At 41.9% G+C, this 22932-nt stretch overlaps 1 protein-coding gene across 2 annotated transcripts in view; it reads right to left on the bottom strand.

Moving 5' to 3' along the window:
• Positions 1-22932, bottom strand: part of SLC2A12 (solute carrier family 2 member 12) — a 53385-nt gene that overhangs the window by 4705 nt on the left and 25748 nt on the right. Inside the window, exons 3-5 of one of the 2 annotated variants that reach the window (XM_081829042.1) lie at positions 9822-9944; positions 6381-6513; positions 5302-5603 (exon numbers count right to left, since the gene is read on the bottom strand). In XM_081829042.1, the coding sequence (XP_081685168.1) occupies positions 5597-5603; positions 6381-6513; positions 9822-9944 (263 nt within the window). In that variant the 3' untranslated portion in view covers positions 5302-5596. Of the gene's footprint in view, positions 1-5301; positions 5604-6380; positions 6514-9821; positions 9945-22932 lie in introns of those variants that run through there. The other variant, XM_081829041.1, reaches the window with a different exon arrangement.

Genomic DNA, 22932 nt, shown 5'->3' on the forward strand with positions numbered 1-22932 from the left:
ATTTTTTTTTTTTTTTATTTATTTGAGATGAGAGAGAGAGAGCACGCGCGCACAAGCAGGGGGGGAGGGGCAGAGGAGGAGGGAGAAGCAGACTCCCTGCTGAGCAGGGAGCCCACTCCATCCCAGGACCCTGGGATCATGACCTGAGCTGAAGGCAGATGCTTAACCGACTGAGCCAGCCAGGCGACCCCAAGGATCACGATTTAAAGTGAGAAAAACCCAACACTGCGCTTAGGTGCCTTCTCAGCCATGTTCAGCTGTGTGACTGCAGGGGCTCACTTGGGACACCTCAAAATGTAAATCAGCTCACGTCACTCCCTGCTAAAACATTTTAGTAGCTTCCCATTGCACTTAGAATGAAATCCAAGGGGCACCTGGGTGGCTCAGTCGGTTAAGGTTAAGCATCTACTTTCTGCTCAGGTCATGATTCAGGCTGCCTGCTCAGGAGGTTGTCTGCTCCTCCCTCTGCCCTCCCTTTGCTACACCCCCCCACACACCCTGCTAGTGCTCTCTCTCTCAAATAAATAAGTAAAAATCTTAAAAAAAAAAAAAAGAATGAAATCCAAACTTGCTGGCCTGCAGGGCTCTGCATGCTAGTCTCTACCAACTTTCTAACTAAATCTCACAGATTTCAGCCTCCTGGCCTTGCTGTTCCTGGAACAGGTCAAGTGTGTTTCGGATTAGCCTTTGTGCTAGCTGTTCTCTCTGCTCCACTTCTCCTTTGCCCTATCTTTGTTGGCTCCTTATTGTCACCCAGATTTTATCCTAAGTGTTACCTCTCAGAATAACCTTCTCAGATCACCCGATCAGAAGTAGCCTCGTAATCACTCCCCATCTTATGGGCATGTCTTAATTCTCGGGGCATTTTTGCTCCCTGAGTGATGGGGCTGTAGCACCTTGAACAGTGAGTGCCTGGCACATACTAGATGCTCAGTAAATATTTCTCGAACAAGTGAGTTTGGATGAAGGAAGGAAGGAATGACCACATACAATAAATTACTAGAAGTAAAAACTAACCTAAGTCTCAGAACTAAAATATTTCCAAAAATAAGAAAAAGCATAAAAGTCACAGCTGAAATTGCAAATATGGCCAACACCCCATTTTGAGTTTGTCGCTGGCAGGGCAGAAGTTCAAAATAAAATCCTTTCAAATTACATTATTGCTGAAATCTTTTCTGACCTCTCAGCTGAGTCACTGTTTATTTTATAAGAAACTTAACAACCTTGGAAGAAGGTTGTTTTCTCGGGCTTGCAGAAATGGAAGTAAAAGAACCGAACGCCAAACATGAGAAACGAAAACATTAAGCTACATGTAGTATTGCCTTAGAAGTTAATTTCACATTAGAAGTCATTTCCTTTCTTCCTCCTTAGAAAGTCATTGGGATATGCAAGTCAGGACTCTCTCTTCCCCTGGTGACAAAATTGGACTCGCTCTTTTCATTAACTCCTAAATTTGTGAAGCCTCCCTTAACACAGTCTCTGAGCTCACTTCAGCTTCCGTGTCCCAGCAAGCTCCCTTGGGCTTTCCGCAGGCCCCGCATGTACTTAGCTAGTTGGATAACTTCTCAATACCATTACGTATTTTATCTTCCTTTTTATTTTTGTCTCTGACATTTCCCTCCAGGGAACCTTGTTTAACATATCTACTCCATACATACCTTAGCCAGCTAACACGATTCAGGCTACTTACATTTCCACTTTAAAAGCCTTTGGGGGCACCCGGGTGGCTCAGTCGTTAAGCGTCTGCCTTCAGCTCAGGTCATGATCCCAGGGTCCTGGGATGGAGCCCTGCATCGCCCGGCTCTGCGGGGAGCCTGCTTCTCCTCCCTCACCCTCTGCCACCTCCCCCTGCTTGTGCTCACTCGCTCTCTCTCAAATAAATAAATAAAATCTAAAATATATATATATATTTATATCCTATAGTACTCCAGAAATAGGAGTCAGCCAATTTTCCAAAAACAACTATTTCCTCTCTGCCTCACAACACACACCTTAGTAGGTACCTTCACTGCTGCTGGGAGTTTCACCTGCAGGATTATTCTGCGCCCTCATCTTTTATAATTCTCTGCATCAGACCTCGTATCTGCTCTTGTTCTTCAACACCCAGCACCCGTCTAGGGTTGCCAGTATTTGAGCTTTTGGATTTCCCTTCCTTTGCAGTTTACCACGAGAGGTTTGGATTTAAATTTGAATAACTGCATGACTCAAAAGTAACAGAAATGTGTTTCGTTCAAAAACATATCATAATTCAAAGTTACTAATTTAGACAGATTCTTTCCTCACCCCATTTCTGAATGAGTAAGTTTTGTTGCGTTTTAGATAGCCAAATCATAGGTTGCTAGGGAAGGTCTTATTCCAGGGCTCTACTAGATAGAAAGATTGGCTTTTCTTAAGTTTTGTCCTCAAATTTTTACTTGGTTTGCAGTTTGATAGATTCCGACAGCCCCATATGAAAAATAGATCTAAAAGTTTCTTAACCTTAATTCCGAAACATTCATTCCAGTTTCAAGTTAGACTTTTTAAAAAAGAACGTGATCAGGGGTGATAATAGAGTAGGTCGTTCTTTTCGTTCAGCTCATTCATAATTGCTTTCTCCCTGCCTCAACTTTGTAGTTAGTGTTGTTCACAAGAATTTTAACAACCCTTTATTTTTAAAGGAATTTCACTCCCCCAGCTAACAAACAGGTAGTTAAAAAGTGCACGTGCACAAGGAGGACCTACCATAAGACCAATGACACTGCAGCCCGGGGCCCCTCACTTCACAGCCTCTTCCAAGACCCACGTAGTCACATCTAATTTTGTATTCATAATTTGCATTTTTTTTTTTTTCTTAAACAGGGCCCTCAAAAGCTTAGGCTCCACAAAATGTGGATCTGCCCCGGCTTACATAGGCACTCACGGATGTGCTGAGGACCAGCTTCCAACGTACACTGGTCTTTTCTCCCTTCCACTCACATGTCCCATAGGCACCTCACAGTCAGTATGCACAACCTGAACTCAGTGTGGCCCCTGAACCCCCACCAGACTCCGGCCTCCCAAACCTGCTCTTTCTCCTCCTCATCTTACTTCGGTGGCTGTTCCCATTGTATATGGGGTTAGTTCTCTAGGCTCGAGAAAGATCCCAATTTTCTCTTTCTCCTCAACCGTCTTTTCCAATCCAGCTCCGAGTCTTTTCATTCCATCTCTTGCACGCCATTCAGCTCCATAGTTTTCCACCCAATTTCTTCAGCAAACTCCCTTTGGTCTCCCTCATTCAGCAGCCCCCCTTCCAATCTCTATATTTTGCCAGAGTCCTCCTTTAAAAATTGGGTAACTTTTCCCCCCTGCCCTATTGTTTTAAATGTACCCCACTGCCTTCAGCATAAAATCCAAATTCTTCATGAAGACGGACGAGGCCCTTCCCGACTGCTCTGTACCCTGCACTCTGGACTCATCTCTCAATCCCCAACCCAGAACCCATCCTCTTCAGACCCCACCAGTGAGTATACTGGCCTCTGCGTGTGATTATCCTCTGACTCCCACATCCTCCTCTTTGCCCAGATCATTCCCTGAGGATTCTGCTTTGGTATTATCTCTTTCAGGAATATTTTATAAATGACATCCTCCAATATATGTGATTTTCCTTTGTGCTTGCCAACAATGATAAATATTTGCAGTGGTCTGTTTTCTTGCCTGCCTCCTGAAGGAAAGAGGCTAGGGACTCCTTGTCGCCTATATCCTCAGTTCTTTCCTAATACAGTACCTGGTGCCTAGTAGATGGTCAAAAAAGAGTTGAATAGATAACATCTGAAGTGGTGGGGAAGGGAGTGGTGTGGAAAAGCCAGAATGTCTCACCTGCCCACATATCTCTTCCTCCTCCCTTGCAAAGGCTGTATTAGACTGTAGATTAAATCACATCCTATGATCCACAGATCAAAGTGTGTTGTGCTTTACACCATTATCCATGATCTAATCCCCCCCACACACAATGAATTCAGCATTGGCCTCATTCACAAGTTATCAAATTGAGCACTGAATACTTTTTGATCATCTGCTAGGAATCAATATTAAGCTAGACACTGTATAGCTTAATATTAATTAATATTAATATTAATATTGTTCCATAGGAAGGATAATGGGCAGAGACCATTCCTGGAAACCAAAATGTTGTAACTTAGTTAAGGAGGTGAAACCAGTAGAGTCTCAGCTAAGGCAGTAGAGAAGAAAATGGGACTAGAAAATATTAAAAATCCAGGAGAAAGAAATGCTCTCCAGGGCTAAGTTTATGCAGGACTTCACAGATGAGGATTTGCATTGTCTTTTAAGGTATAAGGATGTTGGGCTAAATCTTCAATGGTAATTAGAATGTAGGAATACAAGGAAAGATAAAGGGATAAGTGCCAGTGAGGTAGGAGGGATTCCAGGAAAGAAAATTGTTTCATGGGAGCTAAAAGAGAATTTCAAGAAAGAGTAGGGGTGGTAGATTAAATGTGACTAAAAAAAAAAAAAATTTGTGTCCTTCATCCCATCAAGAGAGTAAGTCAATTTCTACACCCCTTGATACTGGGCTGGCCTCGGGACTTGTAGGGTATCGGAAAGTAATGGATGTACTGCAGTGTGACTTCTAGAACATACACTTCACAGGGCCTTATAGCTCCTGCTTCCACAGCCTTGGAATGTTGCCTAGAGTCTGCCATTTGAGGAAGCCATGTTAGCCTGCTGGAGGCCGAGACCCCGTGGAGAACAACAGAAGTGCCCCACCGAGTCAGCACCCACTCTCATCCACGCGGGTGAGGCTCTCTTACACCGTCCAGACTGACTGACCCTCCTGCTGATTTAGACCCATGAAGGCGCCCAGGCGGAATGAGCAGGAGCACCACCCAGGCAAACCAAAGCATCCTGGGAAATGGGAAGTCATGTATTTTAAACCAGGACGTGTGGGGATGGTGTGTTACCCCTAAACAGGCAACTGATGGGAAACACGCATAGTAGGGCAGAATGAGAAATGAAGACTGGACAGCAGATTTGGAAGTCTTTAGTGTCCTGGCATCTTAGTCCTGGAAAAGGCCCTGATCTGAGTCAAGTCTCCAGATGAATGCATGGAGTTACCAAGGTCTGAGGCTCTTAGTTATTTGAATCATGTATCAGTAATTAATAGTCTTGTTCAGATTCTGTGCTTTCTGAGAAACCAAGTCAGTTGGCTTTAACTTGCATAGAGCCAGGCAATGTGCTGATCAGCCCAAGGGTCCAGTCACCTTCCTGACAATTATACTTCCTCATAAATGAATGACTTTCATTTTCATTGTATTTTTTAAAAACAGGGCCTTATCTATATTAAAAATTAACCCTACAACTTGATATTTAACTCACAGTTTGAATTAAGAGAAAAGTCTTTCTGCTTGCTAAAGTGAAATATTTAAAAAATGCAAACCACTTCTAAGTGTATAAAATACAAAGTGGAAGTTTTCCAAATCCTAGTATAAATAAATATGTCCACATATAGCGACCATCAAATCACCTCACAGGTTTATTCTTCCCATGCCGAAGAATCACTGTGCCCATAGTTCCTGCAGCAATCATTTCTCTCTGGCCCATTGAAAGTGTTTTTAGAAGAAATTCACAAACTGTAAATAAGGAGCACCCTCCCATTAAAATGCAAGAACAAGTATCCCTCCCTACACGTTCAAGTATAATGAATTAATCTTAGGAAGAAGAACAAATTCTGCTTCATTCCGGGCCCCTGCGCATCACCTCCTTCCCCGCAGTTCATCAGCACGTAGAGCTCTGAGTTCTGTTACCAAAAGGAAAGAGTTTTCTACAGCCCACATCAAAATTAAGCTGCTTAAACAATCTCTCTCCGTGAAATGTATTTAACCAACTTTCTAGCTGCTATCCACAGGAGAAACTCTTTATCTTTCTGAAACTCATTTTGATTGTGCCATATTTGGAATAATTGCAGTCATTTAAACCCAAGGGTGTTCCTGATCATCTGAGCCTTCATAGGTGGTTAGGGCTTAAGGACGACCTACACGGTGAGAGAGGAAGGAGGCCCATGGTTCTGGCACAGGCTGAGCATGACATTCCAAGACTTACCTGAAACCCCAAACAAAAAAGCCCTCCTGCGCAGGGGACCCAGAGAGATGAGAGGGGTTCTTTGAACATTACTGAAAAAAGCTTTGCAAGATTCACCTGTTAGAAAGCACTGGTTGTTCTAATTCCTTAGCTTAGTCACCAAGGTTCATCACATGGCATAAAAACTGAAATTATGTTTTGAGATACAGTTTCACGCCAAAGGGAATATCCTGAAATAATTTCAGATATTGGATCATTATTCGGTTGAATTATAAAACTGCAGTTTTTTGACCAGAGCATTGTTGGGACAACATGCACATAATACTTACGCTTTTGCCAGCTCCACTGATATTTGTTCCAAAGAGCATCCCTTTGTCTCGGGTATAAACACAACAACAAAAACCAGGGATGCTAGGCTCATGATTGCATATATAAAGCACACCCACGGCAAGCCAATGAGATCTACAAAGGACAAAAGAGACCGATTAAAAATGTGTTTTGTGTTGCTTTGACCCCATTGTGTGGACAGCTGATTCTTGGGGCATATATAAAAACGTGTGTATTTTCAAACATGCTGGTAGGATCCTGGGAAATGGCAACCACAAATTAAAAATATAGCCAACCTCTGTAAGTTTCCTTTTTACAGACTACCTCAGCTTTCTCTGTGAAAGCCTTGTGACTATCACAATGTAAACCCAATGCCATCTTCTTCATGAGCATGCTTTCTTTTTTCGAAATGGTAATATGCATCCTCATTGCAAAATAAAGTAAAATAAAATAAAATAAAATAAAAATAAAAGGACCTCAAATGACACAGAAGCATAGAAAGCAGAAGGTAAAATATTTCCTCTGGTTCCTCATCCTCACAGGGCCCCCTCGGGAGTCATGGCTGTAGCACTTTGGTTTCTGTTTGGTGGACATTTTTAAAGTCACTGACACAGATGCACTTTTCTTGAAATGACTCACCCTTCTTTACCCTGATTATTCAAATAAATCATTTCATGTCGGCCCTATTTCCTTTTAGTAGTGGGCAGCGTGTTTGTAATGCTTCCTCCTGGATTCAGAGGAAAAAAGTGCTAACAGTTCTCTGGAAAGGCCTTCGCTTGCTAAGAGTCCTCATCAAGAAGCCACACCCTCAGGCACTGCTGGATCTCGCCGGCCAGCGTAGGGCCACTTCTAGCAGTTCCTGACCCAGGTCAAGGCACATGAAGTGGCAAGAGATGGCCCCCAATGCACTGGAGCCTGCCATGTGCATTGTGCTGCCCGCGGCTCAGGAGCAGGAAGTCCAGCCCTGGGGGGTTCAGCTGGGGAGCAGCAAGTCCAGCCCGGCGGGGCTCAGCTCGGGAGCGGGAAGTCCAGCCCGGCGAGGAGCAGCGGGGAAGAAGCTGGCTCTTCACAAACGCAGGCTCAGACTGACGGCAGCCAGAAACCATGCACACAGCCCTTCACGGCAGCAGCCACCAGTCCCCACTGGTCAGCCAGGAGAACTGACCGAGCGGTTCCGTAGTGAGGCAGTGTGGTGGATGCAGCGTGGAAAGATCTAAGCATATTAACCACCTTGTCGCCGCAGCCAAACACCCTGAACTCTTGCAACCGTTCCGCGCAGACCACAGGTCCCATGCCCATCCGGGTGCCCTCCCACGATGGACACACGGCAACGCTCTGAAAAGATCCAAACAATCCTCTTAACATACTTGACTCAGAGCTGAGCGTAATGCGGCCGCATCATGACCACTGCCCAGTGAGCTGGTTTCCCCAGAACACTCTGCTTTTATTGATCTGCTGAAGTTGCACTGAAAAAGGCTGGTGTCCAAGGGCTTGCTGCCAAGCAGAACCGTTACGTCTTCTACTTGGAAAATTGATTTTTGAAAGTAAGTACAGATTTTGAAAGTAAGTACTTCCCTGCGTTGGGCAAGTTTGCGTTATGCCACTTGGCTTTTCTGAAATCCAAAGAGGATTTTTGCCCTCAGGAAGTGTAGCTGCTTTTCTCCTTCATGCCATCTTGGCTCATGAAAGGTTTCTTAGAGACGTTCTAGTTTCAAATAGTGGGAGAAACCTGTACGGAATTTCAAGCTTAGCCCAATGGAATGTCATCTACAGGTTCATTCCAGGATTTTTAAGTGAAAATGCTTTCCCAGCATTTGTTCTAAGTGCAGGAGAACTTCTGAATGTGCATTAGCTCATCCTATACGTTAGCCATCCTTCCCAGAGATTTGTGTCCTCTTTTCCCACCCCTGATCATTTCCACTCTTTCTTCTGCTTTTTAATTAAAAAAAAAATGTTAAGTATAGTTGACACACAATGTTACGTTCGTTTCAGGTATACGACATAGTGATTGATCAAGTTTATACATTATGCTGTGCTCACCCCATTTTTTTCTTTTATATTTCTCTTTTCCACATCAAAGAGCAGATAAAGGTGTGTGTGTGTGTGTGTGTGTGTGCGTGTGTGAAGGTAAAAGTCACAGGTCTATGCATGTGATCTAAGTAGGATAGGTATGGTTGGTGCTAATGACCAGTGCCTTTGTTTTTTTCAATCTTGGTCCGTTTCTAAAAATATGGGATATAAACATTTAAAATGTTATGTAAAAACCCAAACCATGCTTAATTAATAACTCCAAAAGTTAATTTCCAGAAGTAGATGTACTCAAAAAAAAAAAAAAGTGGTTGATAAGACTCAGAAGTGCTATAGATATATACCTTTTTGAGTATATGTCCACTTTTACAAATTTATATATTGTATGTATTATTTAATATTTATATCATATACATGTATGAAGGAAAGAGCAAAGAAAGGAAAGAGCTCATTGGTCAATTTTGGAGGGTGCTGGGGAACTACCTCATTACTTGGGAAACTAGAAAATAAAGAGAAAGTTTCAAGCATTTCTCTTGCCTTTTTTCTTTGATTCATACTTCAGGGCAGGCAAATAACTAAGGAAAAGAAATTTCTCCTTAGAGAAGTAGAAGCTATGATCCAAATTTAGAAGGAATGATGGAATGCAAATAACGGATCTGGGCGATGATCCTCACAGAAGCCTACATGACAAAGTGGGAGACAGACAGGATGCACATTTGTGGCAGGATGTACGCCATCATCTGTGAAGGAGTTTACAAACAAACAAATGAAAAAATCTAAATCTGCTCAAGCCTCTAGACCTAAATAGCAGTTCACTGGAAACACAAAGGACAGAAGGTCATGTGATAGGACTATAATCAGCAAAACCCAGCATGGGAAAAACCCTATGAAACAGAGAACCCCACTTCTTCATTAAAAATATAAAGATGGGGAGGAAGAGGGAGAAATGAAGATGCAACCTACAAATTATAAGAGACATGTCAATCAACTGTGAGTTATGTTTTTGGATCGTGATTCAAGCAAAGTATAAAAAAATAATTATCAGACAATTGGAAGAATGGGAAGACAGACTGGATATTTGATACCAAGGGATTACTATTAACATTTTTAGGCTTGATCATGATATTACAGGAAGAGTTTTTAAATGTCTTGTCTTTTAGAGGTCCATGTGGAAATTTTATAGACAAAATGACATCACGTTTGGGATGTGACTCAAAATCATTTGGGGAAAGAGCAGGTGGGGTTAAAAAGGAATTAAGAATGATTAAATTGGGTGGTCGGTACATCAGGTACCTTCTTTTTACTTTTGAATGTTTTGAACACGTTCACAGTAAAATGATCTTTAGGTGAGTGTGCTTCCCTCACATTTGTCCTAAGAGCACAAAAGGTGTTAGAGGAAAACAATGAGTCCTTACCAGTCACAGTCAAAAATGTCAGAGAGATGAGGAGATTGATGCCCCAGTTCATGCTAGAAGTTAAAGCCATGGCTCGTCCTCTAATTCCACCAGGAAAAATCTCGCTCAGTAGCAGCCAGGGCACTAGAAGAAAGGGAAAGGGAGGCAGCAAAATTATCAAAAACCCATTGAAACTGAGGGCCAGCCCTCTGCCCTCTGCCTTCTGCACCCTGCCCCCTGCCCCAGGCCTGCGTGGTTTGTGGTTGGAGAGCAGGGCTGTGTCCTTCCTCAGCAGGAGGGGAGAGAAATGCGCTTCCTTCTCATCACCAGCCAAGTGAGAAAGGATTTAGGAGAAATACTGACAGAGCCTGACAATAATCCTGGAAGGAGGGGTGTATGACACAGGCCTGAGAATGCAAGCGGGACGGGCGGTGGCTGGATAACCTGCCAGGGAGCAATGAGAGAGGCAGCTTTGGACCTCTGCCAAGCACAGAGCCTCAGCACTAGATCCAGGCTCTCCCTGCTGTGGGTCCTGGCCCTTCCCTTGGAGAAGTCCGACATCACAGCTAATGAGTGGGTAGGAAATGGAGCCAGGAAGACAGGGGGAAGGAGGCCGCTACTCTCCCTGCTCCCACCCGGTCTTCCTGACCGGGGCAAGCTGAGTGGACAGCAGCTCTGAATTAAACCAAGCCCCGAAATTTGATTATTATACTTGAAGAAATGTGTGAATTTCTGAAAGGAGACTCTTGTTGGCACCAAAACTGATCAGAGCACTCTTTATTATCTGAGAGTGACAGGGAACATTACAGGGCCTGCCTGATGGGATTAGAACTCACTTGTCTTCTGCTTACTGCCCATCCAGCCCAGCGTGCCCAGTAAAATAGCTACGCATTCTCACAAGGGGCGGAGCACCTTATGAACCTTACCTCCAATGATCCTCCCCAAATCTTCCAAGACAGGAACTTACTACTATCCCTCTTTACGTAGAAGAGACTCAGGCTTCAGGAGTTAATCATCTGCCAAGGTCACAGAGCTCAGAAGTGGCGGAGGGGGCACTGAGTCCTAGTAGTGAGTCCGTGAAACTCATGCTTGTTAATCATGGTGCTCTCTTGGTGGTGGCTCAATAAATATTTGTTAATGAATAAGTAAATGTGGAGCATAAGCGTTTGATTCTGAACAAAGAAGGACGTAGGAGCTGCCCCAGCCCTGGCTCACTGCTGGCGAAGTCACCTTGTGCTGGAAAGACAACAGTTACCTACAGACCAGCTGCAGGGTCCTAGCCCAGCAGAGGCAGTGGGGACAGGGCCCCAATGCCAGCCACCACTCGCGTGGCCTATGTGGGAATCGGGAGAGTCAGCTGTGCCTCTAATTTAACAACTCGCCTCCCCTGACAAGATCAGGGTCTGGACGGAAAACATCTGCTCGTAGTAAATCTGCTATTTTAAAGTAAGAAAAATAAATTGAATTATAGCAGAGGGCTGGAGAAACACTTTTTTCTTGATTATCTTTTTCCAAGTGAATCCATGTAGGGTTATCGTTAGGGCACGGAAGATAATTGTAACAAAGGAACATGTTTGTTATTGTTCTAATTGATAGGGAATTCAAAATTAAAATTCTGTATCCCTCCCCTCCACCTCCTACCCCCCCCCAAAAAAAAACTGTATTAGATTCTTGCAGATTATATCCTTGGTAGGATCACTTTGCTCTTAATGAGCCCCGTGCAGTGCTCAGGTAACCTTGTATTTGAGTGTTGTGAGACTGGGGATCTGGCTCTGAGTAGAATGACAGCTGTGTAGTTCTGGTGAAGTCTTTGTAATGACCTGCCCTTGGACAAATACAAGATAAAATTATGTAAATCCAGTGCTTTTGAAGTTAAATAATCCATGCCACAGACCAATCCCCTGTGCCCCTTTCTGCCATTGGTATCTATCACAGTGGTGTGGGGGATCTCTCATCATCTTTTGCTCTAGCAGCCATGAGGAGGAGGTGGGGGAAGGGTCACTCTTTCTTTTCTAGATGAGTTCACAGAGGTTTTCTTAATCTACTTCCATCCCACTTCATCACCTCTGAAACGCCTTCCTCCCTTCCCCACCTTTCACCACAACCACCTCTTGGAACTATTTGGTGGGATCTTGGAAAATCATTGCTGGGGTCATCAGACCCATGTTGGTGTCAGATGAGAATGTGCTGATCTTGCTGTTACCGAAAGTGGTGGATATCACCCACAAGGAGACGGGACTGTTTCACAAAGCACTAGTTATACAAGCACTCAGTCTGAGCTGTCAAAGGCTTGCCTAAAAGGACCCATAGTCCTCACTGAAAGCCTGCCCTAGACAAGCATTCAATTCAGCACCGAGCTAGGTTCCTGGGCCGCTGAACCAATCAGTGAGCAATGAACTGAACATTGAAAGAGAGACTTCCCGGGGTGCCTGGGTGGCTCAGACGGTTAAGCGTCTGCCTTCAGCTTGAGTCATGATCACAGGGTCCTGGGATCGAGCCCCGCATCGGGCTCCCTGCTGAGCAGGGAGTCTGCTTCTCCCTCTCCCTCTGCCTGCTGCTTCCCCGGCTTGTACACTCTCTCTCTCTCAAAAATAAATAAAATCTTAAAAAAAAAAACAAAAAAGAAAGAGAGACTTCCCTCCATCTCTGATGAGAACTTGTCAGTCAAATCTTGCACCTGATGTTTCCAAAAATAATGTAGTGTTGCAGAAAGCTTCTACTTCTTTCTTGATCTGATAGAAAGAATTCAAGAATTGATGCTTTGATTTATCTAATATTGACCAATTGGATGTTGTAGCATTTAACAAGGGTTTTGACAAGGATGGTCCAGCCTCCCAATAAGGAGCCCGTCAAGTCGAAAATAAGGAGAATATTATTTTAACAATGATTTCAGCACCCTAAAATCACAGATTTTCAAATCCAGAAAGTGAAATCAAGTTCTGAAGATGGTCCTTGCTGCAAGATAAAACTGACTGAAAGGATCAGAGTCTTCCCAGGGCCGTCTTAGGAGCAAGATGATGCCAGAATCTGACAGGCCTCCGTGGTCCCTGGAAAGGGGCTAGGAAGGTCCAAAGCAGAAAAAATGGAGCAGCTCTGTTTCAGCTCTTAAGTCAAGAGCACAGAGATGGAAACCATCACATGGGGATTTCATATGTTGACATTTACGGTGACAAGTGGAAGTCCTCTGCAAATCACTGATGACTTTTCTAATGAGATGGCCTCATTTCTCCAAAAGTCAACCTGTCGCCACCCACCACAGTGAAGAAGTGGAACCTCTTGGGGTGTGCTTGTTCTCCACTGCCCTGATGATAGACTTGTGCTTTTGCTTATGAGGAATCCAGTGGGTATTTAGAGACGTAGTGAACTCTTCTCCAAACAATCCTCCTTGACCTCCACCCTTCCACTTTGGCCTCGCCATTCCAGGACGAGCTCAGTAATACGCGCCTCTGGAAATGTCCGAGTCTGTGCATGTCTTTAAGGCCTCCCCTGTGCTGCAAGGATAGAGGAAATTTTGGACTTGCCAGGACATAAGTTACCCATAAGTATTGGCACCTGTACTTCACATGGTATTAAATCACCAAGGCTGCCCGTCAGAACTTGCCTGATCCAGATGAAATCCGCAGACAATGTTTATGGTTGCACAGAGTGTCATGAAAAGACGTGAAGGACAAATATGTTAAGGTGTCTCCGTGTGCCGTGGAGGACATGGGCTTGGTTAGCAGGGGCAATCCGTGCAGATGACTTCGCCCTCCCATGGGTAGGTAACCTGCCATGTTAATCCTCGCCCCCTCCATATAAGCCACTGAGGCTGTCACTTAAGCCCTTGCCTTGCCTTGACTTGAACTCTTCTTCACCCTCCTGGCATGCCAGCTCCAGGCTTGCAAGATTCACGGATTCACAGAGGTCTTAAACTCTTGCCAGAGAATTCCCAGCAACTCTGGAGGCAGAATTCTCAACAGCTTGATTTGCCGACTAGTCGGTGTTCCATACTTTGCCAAAGTGAAGCCAAATCCCATGGCTTTTATTGCCTATGCAAACAGCACACGGCACACCTAGCTCTCTGTCTGCCAAGAGATCCTTTAAATGTGAATATGAAAGGGAAATACGCCCATTTCCTTCCAACCAGATGTTTAAATCCTGGCTCCATTAAGTTCCCTAACTGGCAAAGGTATGCTCTTTAAAAAAACACACTCCACCATGGGCCATCTTCTCCAACATCAGCAATGATGCAATAGCTTTTATTTGTTTTTATTTTTATTTCTCATATTCCCCTTTCTCAGTTTCTCTGAGTTTTGCTCATGCCTCACCTCTTCTAAGTAAATATTTTATTCTAGAATATTATCTTGTATTACTTACATAAACCAAGAAAAGCAGTGAAATAAAGCCTCAGTTTTCCCCAGTCTTTCTATCTTAATGATTTCTAGTCAACACTAACTGAAATGATTTTTTGAAAACATTTTAGGGAAAATTGAACACAATGGAAAAACCATCAATTTAAAAAAATGCAAGAATTGATAATGAAACTCTTGTGAGCAAGTACTGGTTGGGAATAAGAAAAAGTTACTGGCGGTGGTCTTTAAACTTTCTTGCCTGTGTAACCTTTAAAATAATTTGAAAAACTAAGTACTTTCTTTCATTTGTAAGTCAACATCAAACTTTCTTCTCGCTGTAACTTTAAATGATAGCAAAGAATGCAATTTCTATTGTATTATAAACTCTAACATATAAAAGAGCACTTCTCATGCTTTTACATATTTCCAGTAGAATTGAAATACCATACCTATCTGATATTCATCATCATCCATTTAAAAAATACAGGAATAAGATACTTAAAGTAAATTTTATATTGTTTTTCACCTTGAACTCAGTATTTTATCCTTTTTCAATCCATTTTTAAACTTAAAAGTCTTTTGATCACTCCATCATAAGTGCTCTGGGAAAAATTACCATAAACTGAAATTTTAGGGTTGTTTTATTTCCCCTAAGAATTTTTAGGTATTTTTTTCTCAGCTGTTAACACAATAATTAATAAAAAGTGGATCAAAATTATAGAAATATATTACAAATCTTTAGAATTAACTATTAGATATGAAAAGTGAAATTTATTGAAAGAAACCTCTCTTAACAGACAGGGAGTTTTTTCTTTATTATGTATGTGTGGGTGAATGTCACTTCTAGACTAACAGGATATATTTCTACTCTTTAGATGAAATTTATTGTCCTCAAGAATAATGAAAGAAGGGGCGCCTGGGTGGCTCAGTTGTTGAGCAACTGCCTTCGGCTCAGGTCATGGTCCCAGAGTCCTGGGATCGAGCCCCGCGTCGGGCTCCCGGCTCCGCGGGAGGCCTGCTTCTCCGTCTCCCACTCCCCCTGCTTGTGTTCCCTCTCTCGCTGTGTCTCTCTCTGTCAAATAAATAAGTGAAATCTTTAAAAAAAAAAAAAAGAATAATGAAAGAAGATGGGGAGTTGAAGAAATTTTATAATACAAGAATCACTCAGTTCTTTGAATTAACAAAAAAAGTAATTTGTAATGATATATCAGCTGATCACTTGGTTAGGTCATCCTCTAATTTTTTTTTTTTTAAAGATTTTATTTATTTATTTTGAGTGAGAGAGAATGAGAGAGAGCGAGCACATGAGAAGGGGGAGGGTCAGAGGGAGAAGCAGACTCCCTGCCGAGCAGGGAGCCCGATGCGGGACTCGATTCAGGGACTCCAGGGTCATGACCTGAGCCGAAGGCAGTCGCCTAACCAACTGAGCCACCCAGGCGCCCCATCTTTTAATTTTGCTGAAAGCAAATTGTTGACAATATCTAGGCCTATGAAAGGATTATTATCTAGTCATTAGAATCATTTTTCCATACCACACCTACACCAATATTTCCAATTATCTTTTTGATTACTGCTCCTGAGGTTTTTATAATTTGGGACATGTATCATCATAATAAGTTTTCTAATGGATAATAGGTGTGCTTTCTTCCACTTAAAGTGGAAGGACAATTATCACTAGGGAGATGAGGAAGAAGAAATTGTAGGAAACAGATTTTTCCGGAAAATCAAGAAACTGATTTTCTTTGACGTGTCCTCGAAGCAGTACTCTGCAAAATGAACCCCCAGGAGCATGAATATCCCAATTTTCAGACCACTGAACTAGGATTCAAATTGGAGAAAAAAAAAAGGAGTTCCAAGAAATTAACCTTTTCTTGTTTAAACTGTAACTGGAATGTCATGCTTCAGATGTAATGTTATGTTGTACTTTTTTGATGATTGATGCTTTACTTTAATCAGAAAGGTATTACAGTTTTTAATTTTACAAATGCTCCCTGGAAAAATTCTTAACATTGTGTTCTGGAAAACAATAAAGTAACAAAGGAATGCTTGTGTTTATTAAGATAGTTTAAACCTTAGTCTGTGTCTTTAATGTCTTTACTGTCTGATATTCACAATTCTCAAGGGTACAGGATTGAGAGGAAAGTTCAACACTGTTGTTTTATGTGAACAGTTGCCCATGGTAATGGAATTGATGGTGTCATTTCACTGTGTTGAGTTGTGCTCATGCTACAAAGATGCGGTTTTTAGACTGGTTCTGTTAGGTACTGGTCGGCTGCATCATCCAACTCCAAAGAGGAAAATAGGATTTAATTAGGTAAGGGCACATATGTCTTTAAGTTTTTCCTCCTTTGCTTGGATGCGAACTTAGTGTAAAACTATTCAGATACTAATTTTTATTTACTTTGCATTATTTTAATGGTTAACATCAGAGGACCAAATAACTCATCACTTTCATCTATCAAAATGGCCTTTAACTTCATTAATTGGAAAAAAAAGAAACAGTATGGATGGGAATATTGGTGATAAAAAAAACCCTAAGATTTAAAAGGAAAAATATGAAAGATCTTAAACTTATACACTTAACACTTAACTTATACTTAACACAAACAAATGGGTGAATATGATTGTTTAATGGCTACAGTTGATACTGAAACTCTCATATTGAAAGCATAATAATTTATGCAGTATGCCTTTTCTCTAAAGGCATGTAATTATCCCATAAGAATAGCAGGAAAAAAAAAAAAAGATGATCACTAAAAATGCCTTTCACTGCAATGATTCTGAATATTAAAGACCTAGAGTTGAGGAGAAAATATGAAGAACATCGAAATCTTTTTTGAAACATTGGATGTACTTCTGGTCTAAAAGCTTCTCTGTTCTAAACTCATCATATCTTGGAGTAAAGCAGCTAAGTAAACTTCTAAATTAAAACCTGCTGTTTCACATCCCTGGAATTCTCAAAATCTTTAGCTGTGCAAACATCACATGAACAATTTCTTTTTGAAGAGCTAAAGTTATTTGGGTATGAAATCTAAATTTAAATGTTACGGCAGATGAATCTTATGCTTCCTACTGATACCCATCCTCCAAAAAGCTGGCTAAACTCCATAAAACTAAACCAAACAAAAAGTTAGACTCCACAGTTTTTGAGCCTTAAAAAAATTCTGGTTTGTTATTTAAAACCAAAAAGTGGCCTTTTTAGGACACTTGACAGACAATTCTCCATGGATCCCTTGCAGTTCTGCATGTCTTAGGAGCAAAAGCAGTGACTTTTTTTGTTCTGGCTGTTTTTCTAAGGATGTTTGTATAACAAACAGCCTTGGAAGACAGAGACAGTATCTCCTGTATCCAGTAAATTAAAGATAATGTCTTCTTCCACGGAGGAAATCAGGCTGGCTTACTGTCTATTATAAAAGATTTGGGTTCCCTATACCTGGGGCGCCTCTTCTCAAAAATGACCCAGTGTGTGTGCAGGTGTTATCTGGTTCTCTTCCTGTTGCTCTGTGGGTACTGGGGCTTGAGGAAATGGGGCAGTGCTGATATTCTGGCTATTGCTATTGCTGGGGGTAATAAATTGTCCTTTGTCTCTGATCCAGAACTCTTAGTGTTGTTTTCCAAAATTCATAAAACTGTGACAGGGTAACTTGTTAGCTTGCAAGTGGGCTAAAATATTAGTCAGTTTGCAGTTCTTGAGAGTGTGATTACTTGTGGCTATGGTATGATTTTTCTACAAAGATCTTTTATTACTGTTATCAACTATGGACTGCCCTTTTATATCTGAGGGATTTAATAGGATTGTTAAGCCTGAGATAATCCATTGAAATATTTCTATAAACTCTAATGTTAATTAAATAAGCAAAAACAAACCCCAAATGCCAGGTTCAGATTTCCACATATTTCTCTTAGGAGAACTGTGAAGGAATTGTCTTTAGTCTTTTTTGTAAAGAGTCAAGTTTAAATACATCTAATTACTAAACCAAGGTATGAAAAATTATCCCATGATATTGCTCATCTCAATCTTTGTTTTCTAGGGAAGGGCTGGGTCTTGTATTTGAAGAAAAAAATAGAAATCTGGAAATGAATATTTTGTTTAACACTATAAATTTTTTAATGGCTTAATTTTAGGAAATTTAAAACACAAACCTTCTTAGGTCATCAAATACTGGAGATGGCCTTGTGTCCTCAATTGACTAACTTTATTCAGATACAATTTTTGGTCAAGTGTGCGTGGAATTCCCCACACCATACATTCATCTCTAATTCCCTATATACTGACTCAGATACATACCAGAGGGATCAGGATACATCAACTCCAAACTAGAGAGAGAGAGCTTCCCCCTAGTCACAGAAGCTGAGAGAGTTCCAGAAACACTTTTTTGACTCATCCAACAAATATTTATTGAGCCCCTGTTGTGGGCCAGGCCCTAGGTTAGGCTGGAGGAAACAACAGTGAAAAAGACAGAGTTTGTGTGTACATAGGACATATAGTCTAAATTAGTTGCACCAACTTAGAAGAGTGGACATTTGAGTGTTTCTCAGGCTACATCACACCTTTCACCCTTCCCCAGTGCCTCAGGACTTTCTATAAAACTTGTCTGGTTTCCTAGGAAGATCTCCTGACTGTAGGTAATCCAGAATTAAACTATATTTCAAAGCACAAATCTATTCTTTTTAGTCTTGACCCAACTGGAATGATCTGTGGGAGGGAGGTGAGGAGGACCATGGGATCATAATTCAACTTAGGGCCCTGGAGCACTTCCCATGTGTCCTGACATGGCTTAAGCAAAATGCCTGCTGATGTTAGGGTTGGCATTATCAGAACTATTCATGTCATGTATAGACCACAGTCTGACATTTATTAGCACTAATAACTAACTGTATCGAGTCCATACTGCACACCAGGCACCAAACTAGGAATGTTGTATACAGATTGCCTCACTTGCCCCCACAATTACATTGTGAGGGAGACAGTATTGCCCCATTTTCTAGATAAGGAAACTGAAAACTTGAGCGAGGAATTGACTTGCCCAAAGTTCTACACCCTGGAGCTGGGATTCAAGGCCAGGGAGCCAGATATCAAAGCCTGGTCGGAATTCAAGCACTCTGTGCCACGGCCTCAACAGGTTTTTTTACTGTGCCTTCAAGTTCGTGTCCCCTCAAGTCCACTTCACCTGCCATCATCCCTACTCCCAGATCTTCACTCTGCTTTCTTCATACAAGCTGTGACCCAAGAAAGGCCTTCTGTGACCATTCGACCTCCTCCACACGTGCTCCTTCATTTATCCTTCCCGTTGTTTCTTTACCACTCTTACCTCCATCTAGATTTGAACACTTCTCTCCTCCTGACACTATTGTACATGTATTCATGTTCTTGCTTCTTGCCTGTTCCCACAACTGGCTCCATGAAGGCAAGTTGTAGACCTTGCTCACCCATCCCCGAATCGCCACACGGAGTACTGGGTGAGCAATACACACACACACACACACACACACTCTGCATACGTGAGTGAATGAATGAATCCCCACCGCTTTCTCCCCCTCCCCTCTCCTCTTGGTCACCCCCAGTTGCTTTCTTGTTGGAACGCCTGCCTGTTTGGCAGAAGAGCTCAGGGGAGATGATTTGGTGGCACCTGTCACTCAGCCTGCAGTGTGAGGTTCTGCTTGAGTGAGTGAATACAAAGGTAGTTAAAGAATAGCTGTCACAGTCTCATTACTGAACTTAACGTGTGACGTTGGACAAATTCCTTCCATCTGCTTTCCTGAAGAGATACTAGTCATGAGATGGAAGAGGAAGTTGATTAATTAATGAACATAGGAATGCTTGGATTTTGAAAAGTCCTAATTATTGTGAAAAGAATAGCCATACACATTTTTCTACGTTTTGGTGGCTAACTTAAGGAGGGCTGGGTTTCTATACAAATATCACCTCAGATGAATTCATAAGAGAGTAATTGCATGCCTTGGGTTTGGGTTCCCCTGTGCTTTACTTTTGAAGCATGAGTAGAAGAGAAATCTTCATGTGGCTCCATGTCCTCACAATGTCAGGAATCTTTGATTCTACCCTGAAGTTTGAACCATGATGGACAAATATTCAGCTATTAAAAGGAGCTAAGTGATGATCAGGAGCACCCCAGAAATGCAGTGGAGGGTAAGATTAAGATTTTGAACATATTTTAAAGTGAAAAATGAGGTATGGAAAGTTAAATGTTTAATAAAGATCTCAAATAAAAGCAATGGAGTCTATATCTTGATTTCATTTGATGGAGGAGTTTTTGTATTAGTTACTGAAAAATGGAGGGCAGAGGTTCCTAAACTCTTCAGGCCATGGAGCCTTCAGGAAGCTGGTGAAGACTATAGATTCCTTTGAATAACTTTTTGAACACATGAAATAAAATACGTGAGATTACTTCGTACCAACCAAATTCATGGTCCCTCCTGAATTTAGGTTCTAGGGCAACCCTATTATTTTACAATTAGGAAAACAAAGGACCAGAAAGTAAAATGATGTAGGGCATATGCTTTAACCTAAAAATAGAAACACTTTTTTTTGGCTGGAGAAACTATGGTTGTGATCTAATACAATTAAGGAATGTTGTTCTAAGCCAACCCGTATTTAAGAAGGTTTAATAAAAATGGTTTTAGTCTTGCTTTCAATTTTACTTCAGAAAAGCAAGTACTTTTCCCTTTATACCACCGTTTTTGCAAAGGATTTGCATCTGTTACAAGCAATAAACTCTCTAAATGAAATACCTGGGCAAAAATCACATCAGGTTAATAAATTTTACAATGCATTCAAGATCTGATATGAAAACCTTGCTTCTAATAAAAACCTTCTTTAAACTCTAACTGCTTTGTGCAGTTTATACCAATGCTCTAGAACACAATTTTGGTGATTGAATTGGAATTCCCAGGATGTGTTTTCTTTACCAAAGAAAAACTACAACATCAATACAGACATAAACGACTGACTCTTGGCAAGAAAAACAAGGACAATGACCAGATCCCTTCTAAAAACTCTAGGAGAATCAACAGCCCCAAACCACGGGTGTGAAATAACTGCTTGTTATCTTTAGAGGGGAAGATTCGGGATTCTGTCAGACTGCATGGCTCCCAGTCACGTGTGTGAATACCCAGCTCTTCAGGCTTGTTTATTTTACTCAACATGTGCTTATATGGCACTTCTCAGGGCCAGTTTCTAAGGACTTTATTATGAGCTGACTTACTCCTCACAATGCTATGAGATAACTATCAATTGTATCCACATTTCTAAGTGATGAAAGATAAGGCACAGAGAAGTTAACTAACTTCCCTAAGGTTGCACAGCTGGCAAGTGGCAGAGTTGAGGTTCGACTCTGGGCGCTGCCCTACTTCAAAGTCCATGCTTTCCCTTTTCTAAAAAAAATTGAACCCATACCTTGTTACCTACATGTAACCCAGTTCAGTCCTGGGAACTGCAATTATAAGTTGGAGAAACCATGAGATGATGGGTCATTTCTTTTTCCCATAGCCAAACCTCCTTCAACCATGAGATTCTCCATCTCATTAGCAAAAGGAACCTTGTTCTCCATACAGCAGGAAAAAGCAGAGGTGTCCAAGACAAATCCAGAGCTACTTTTAGATACTCTGAGTCTGAAATAACTCTTCACGACTTAACAAAGAAAAGCCCTATTTCTGAGCACTCCTAACCTCCCTACATCTTATAGGCAAAACCACAAAGAGATTTTTGGGACTATGCCCAAGTGAAGTTTGTTCTGCAAAAAGCTTCACAATGGTGACTAGCAGGGATAGCAGTGTCTGTGGCAGCCTAGCATTTCCAGCTGACGTGGCGCTCGGCCTGCCCTGGACAGCTTGACACACATAAAAAACACACTTCGAGATCTTTCTTATATTTGTATCTCATTTTTAAACTCCTTCCCCAACCTCCCTCTTAGAAGCACTAATGTATTCCTTCATGGTTTTCAAACAGACTTATGCAATGTTCACTTGGAGGGAGAGAAGGAAGAAAATATGAGATGCCATTTCTTCCCTCAAAGAGCTTATTCCAGTAACTATGTTTGGTAAACCAAAACAAACATACAGAAGCAATACACTTCATCATTAAGGACTAAGTCGTGTTATTACACCCCCCGTGACTTCCACTCCCACCGTATGCAACAGCATCCCAAACACTCACCTGCGCATCAGCTCATGGGACACTCCCTATACCTTGTGAGATCGAACAAGCGTTATTATGAACAATTCATAGATGAGAAACAGATTCAGAGACGATAGATAACTTAAAGGTCACACAGCCAGTAGGCAGAAGAGCTGGAATTGGAAGAACCCAGCTTTTCTGACTTTACATTCAGGCTCTTTATTACCCAGACCTGAATTACTCTACACTAGAAATATTTCATAGTTCATACAAATAAAGACCTCTAAGAAACAGGGTGAATTCATAAAGGAGATTAAGACTTTCACCAAGCTTTAAAGATAGGAGGGATTCGGGTAGAGTAGAGGAGAAGGAGAAGGCCCACCAGGGCCTGTGTCTCTTGACCTTGACTGGGGTGTGGAGCAGTGGAGATAAAGGGGCACAGAGAGGACTGCACGTCGGCAGGGGGTGTCCCTCACTATGCAGTCCACGAGGAGTCTATATGTACTTGTGTATGAATGGTGGCCAAGGAGCACAACACCACTAACTACAAGGTAAACGGTGCCCCCAGAGTCATGCAGGCACCCAGACAGAGCTGAGTAAGATGATGGTGGGCCTTGAAAATCACACCATCTTTCCCTCAGAGATGGGTCAGATAGTAGTAGAAAGA

The sequence above is a fragment of the Leptonychotes weddellii genome, chromosome 8 (assembly GCF_054177405.1).
Source record: "Leptonychotes weddellii isolate Sample4059 chromosome 8, ASM5417740v2, whole genome shotgun sequence".
In the NCBI taxonomy this organism is placed as follows: domain Eukaryota; kingdom Metazoa; phylum Chordata; class Mammalia; order Carnivora; family Phocidae; genus Leptonychotes; species Leptonychotes weddellii.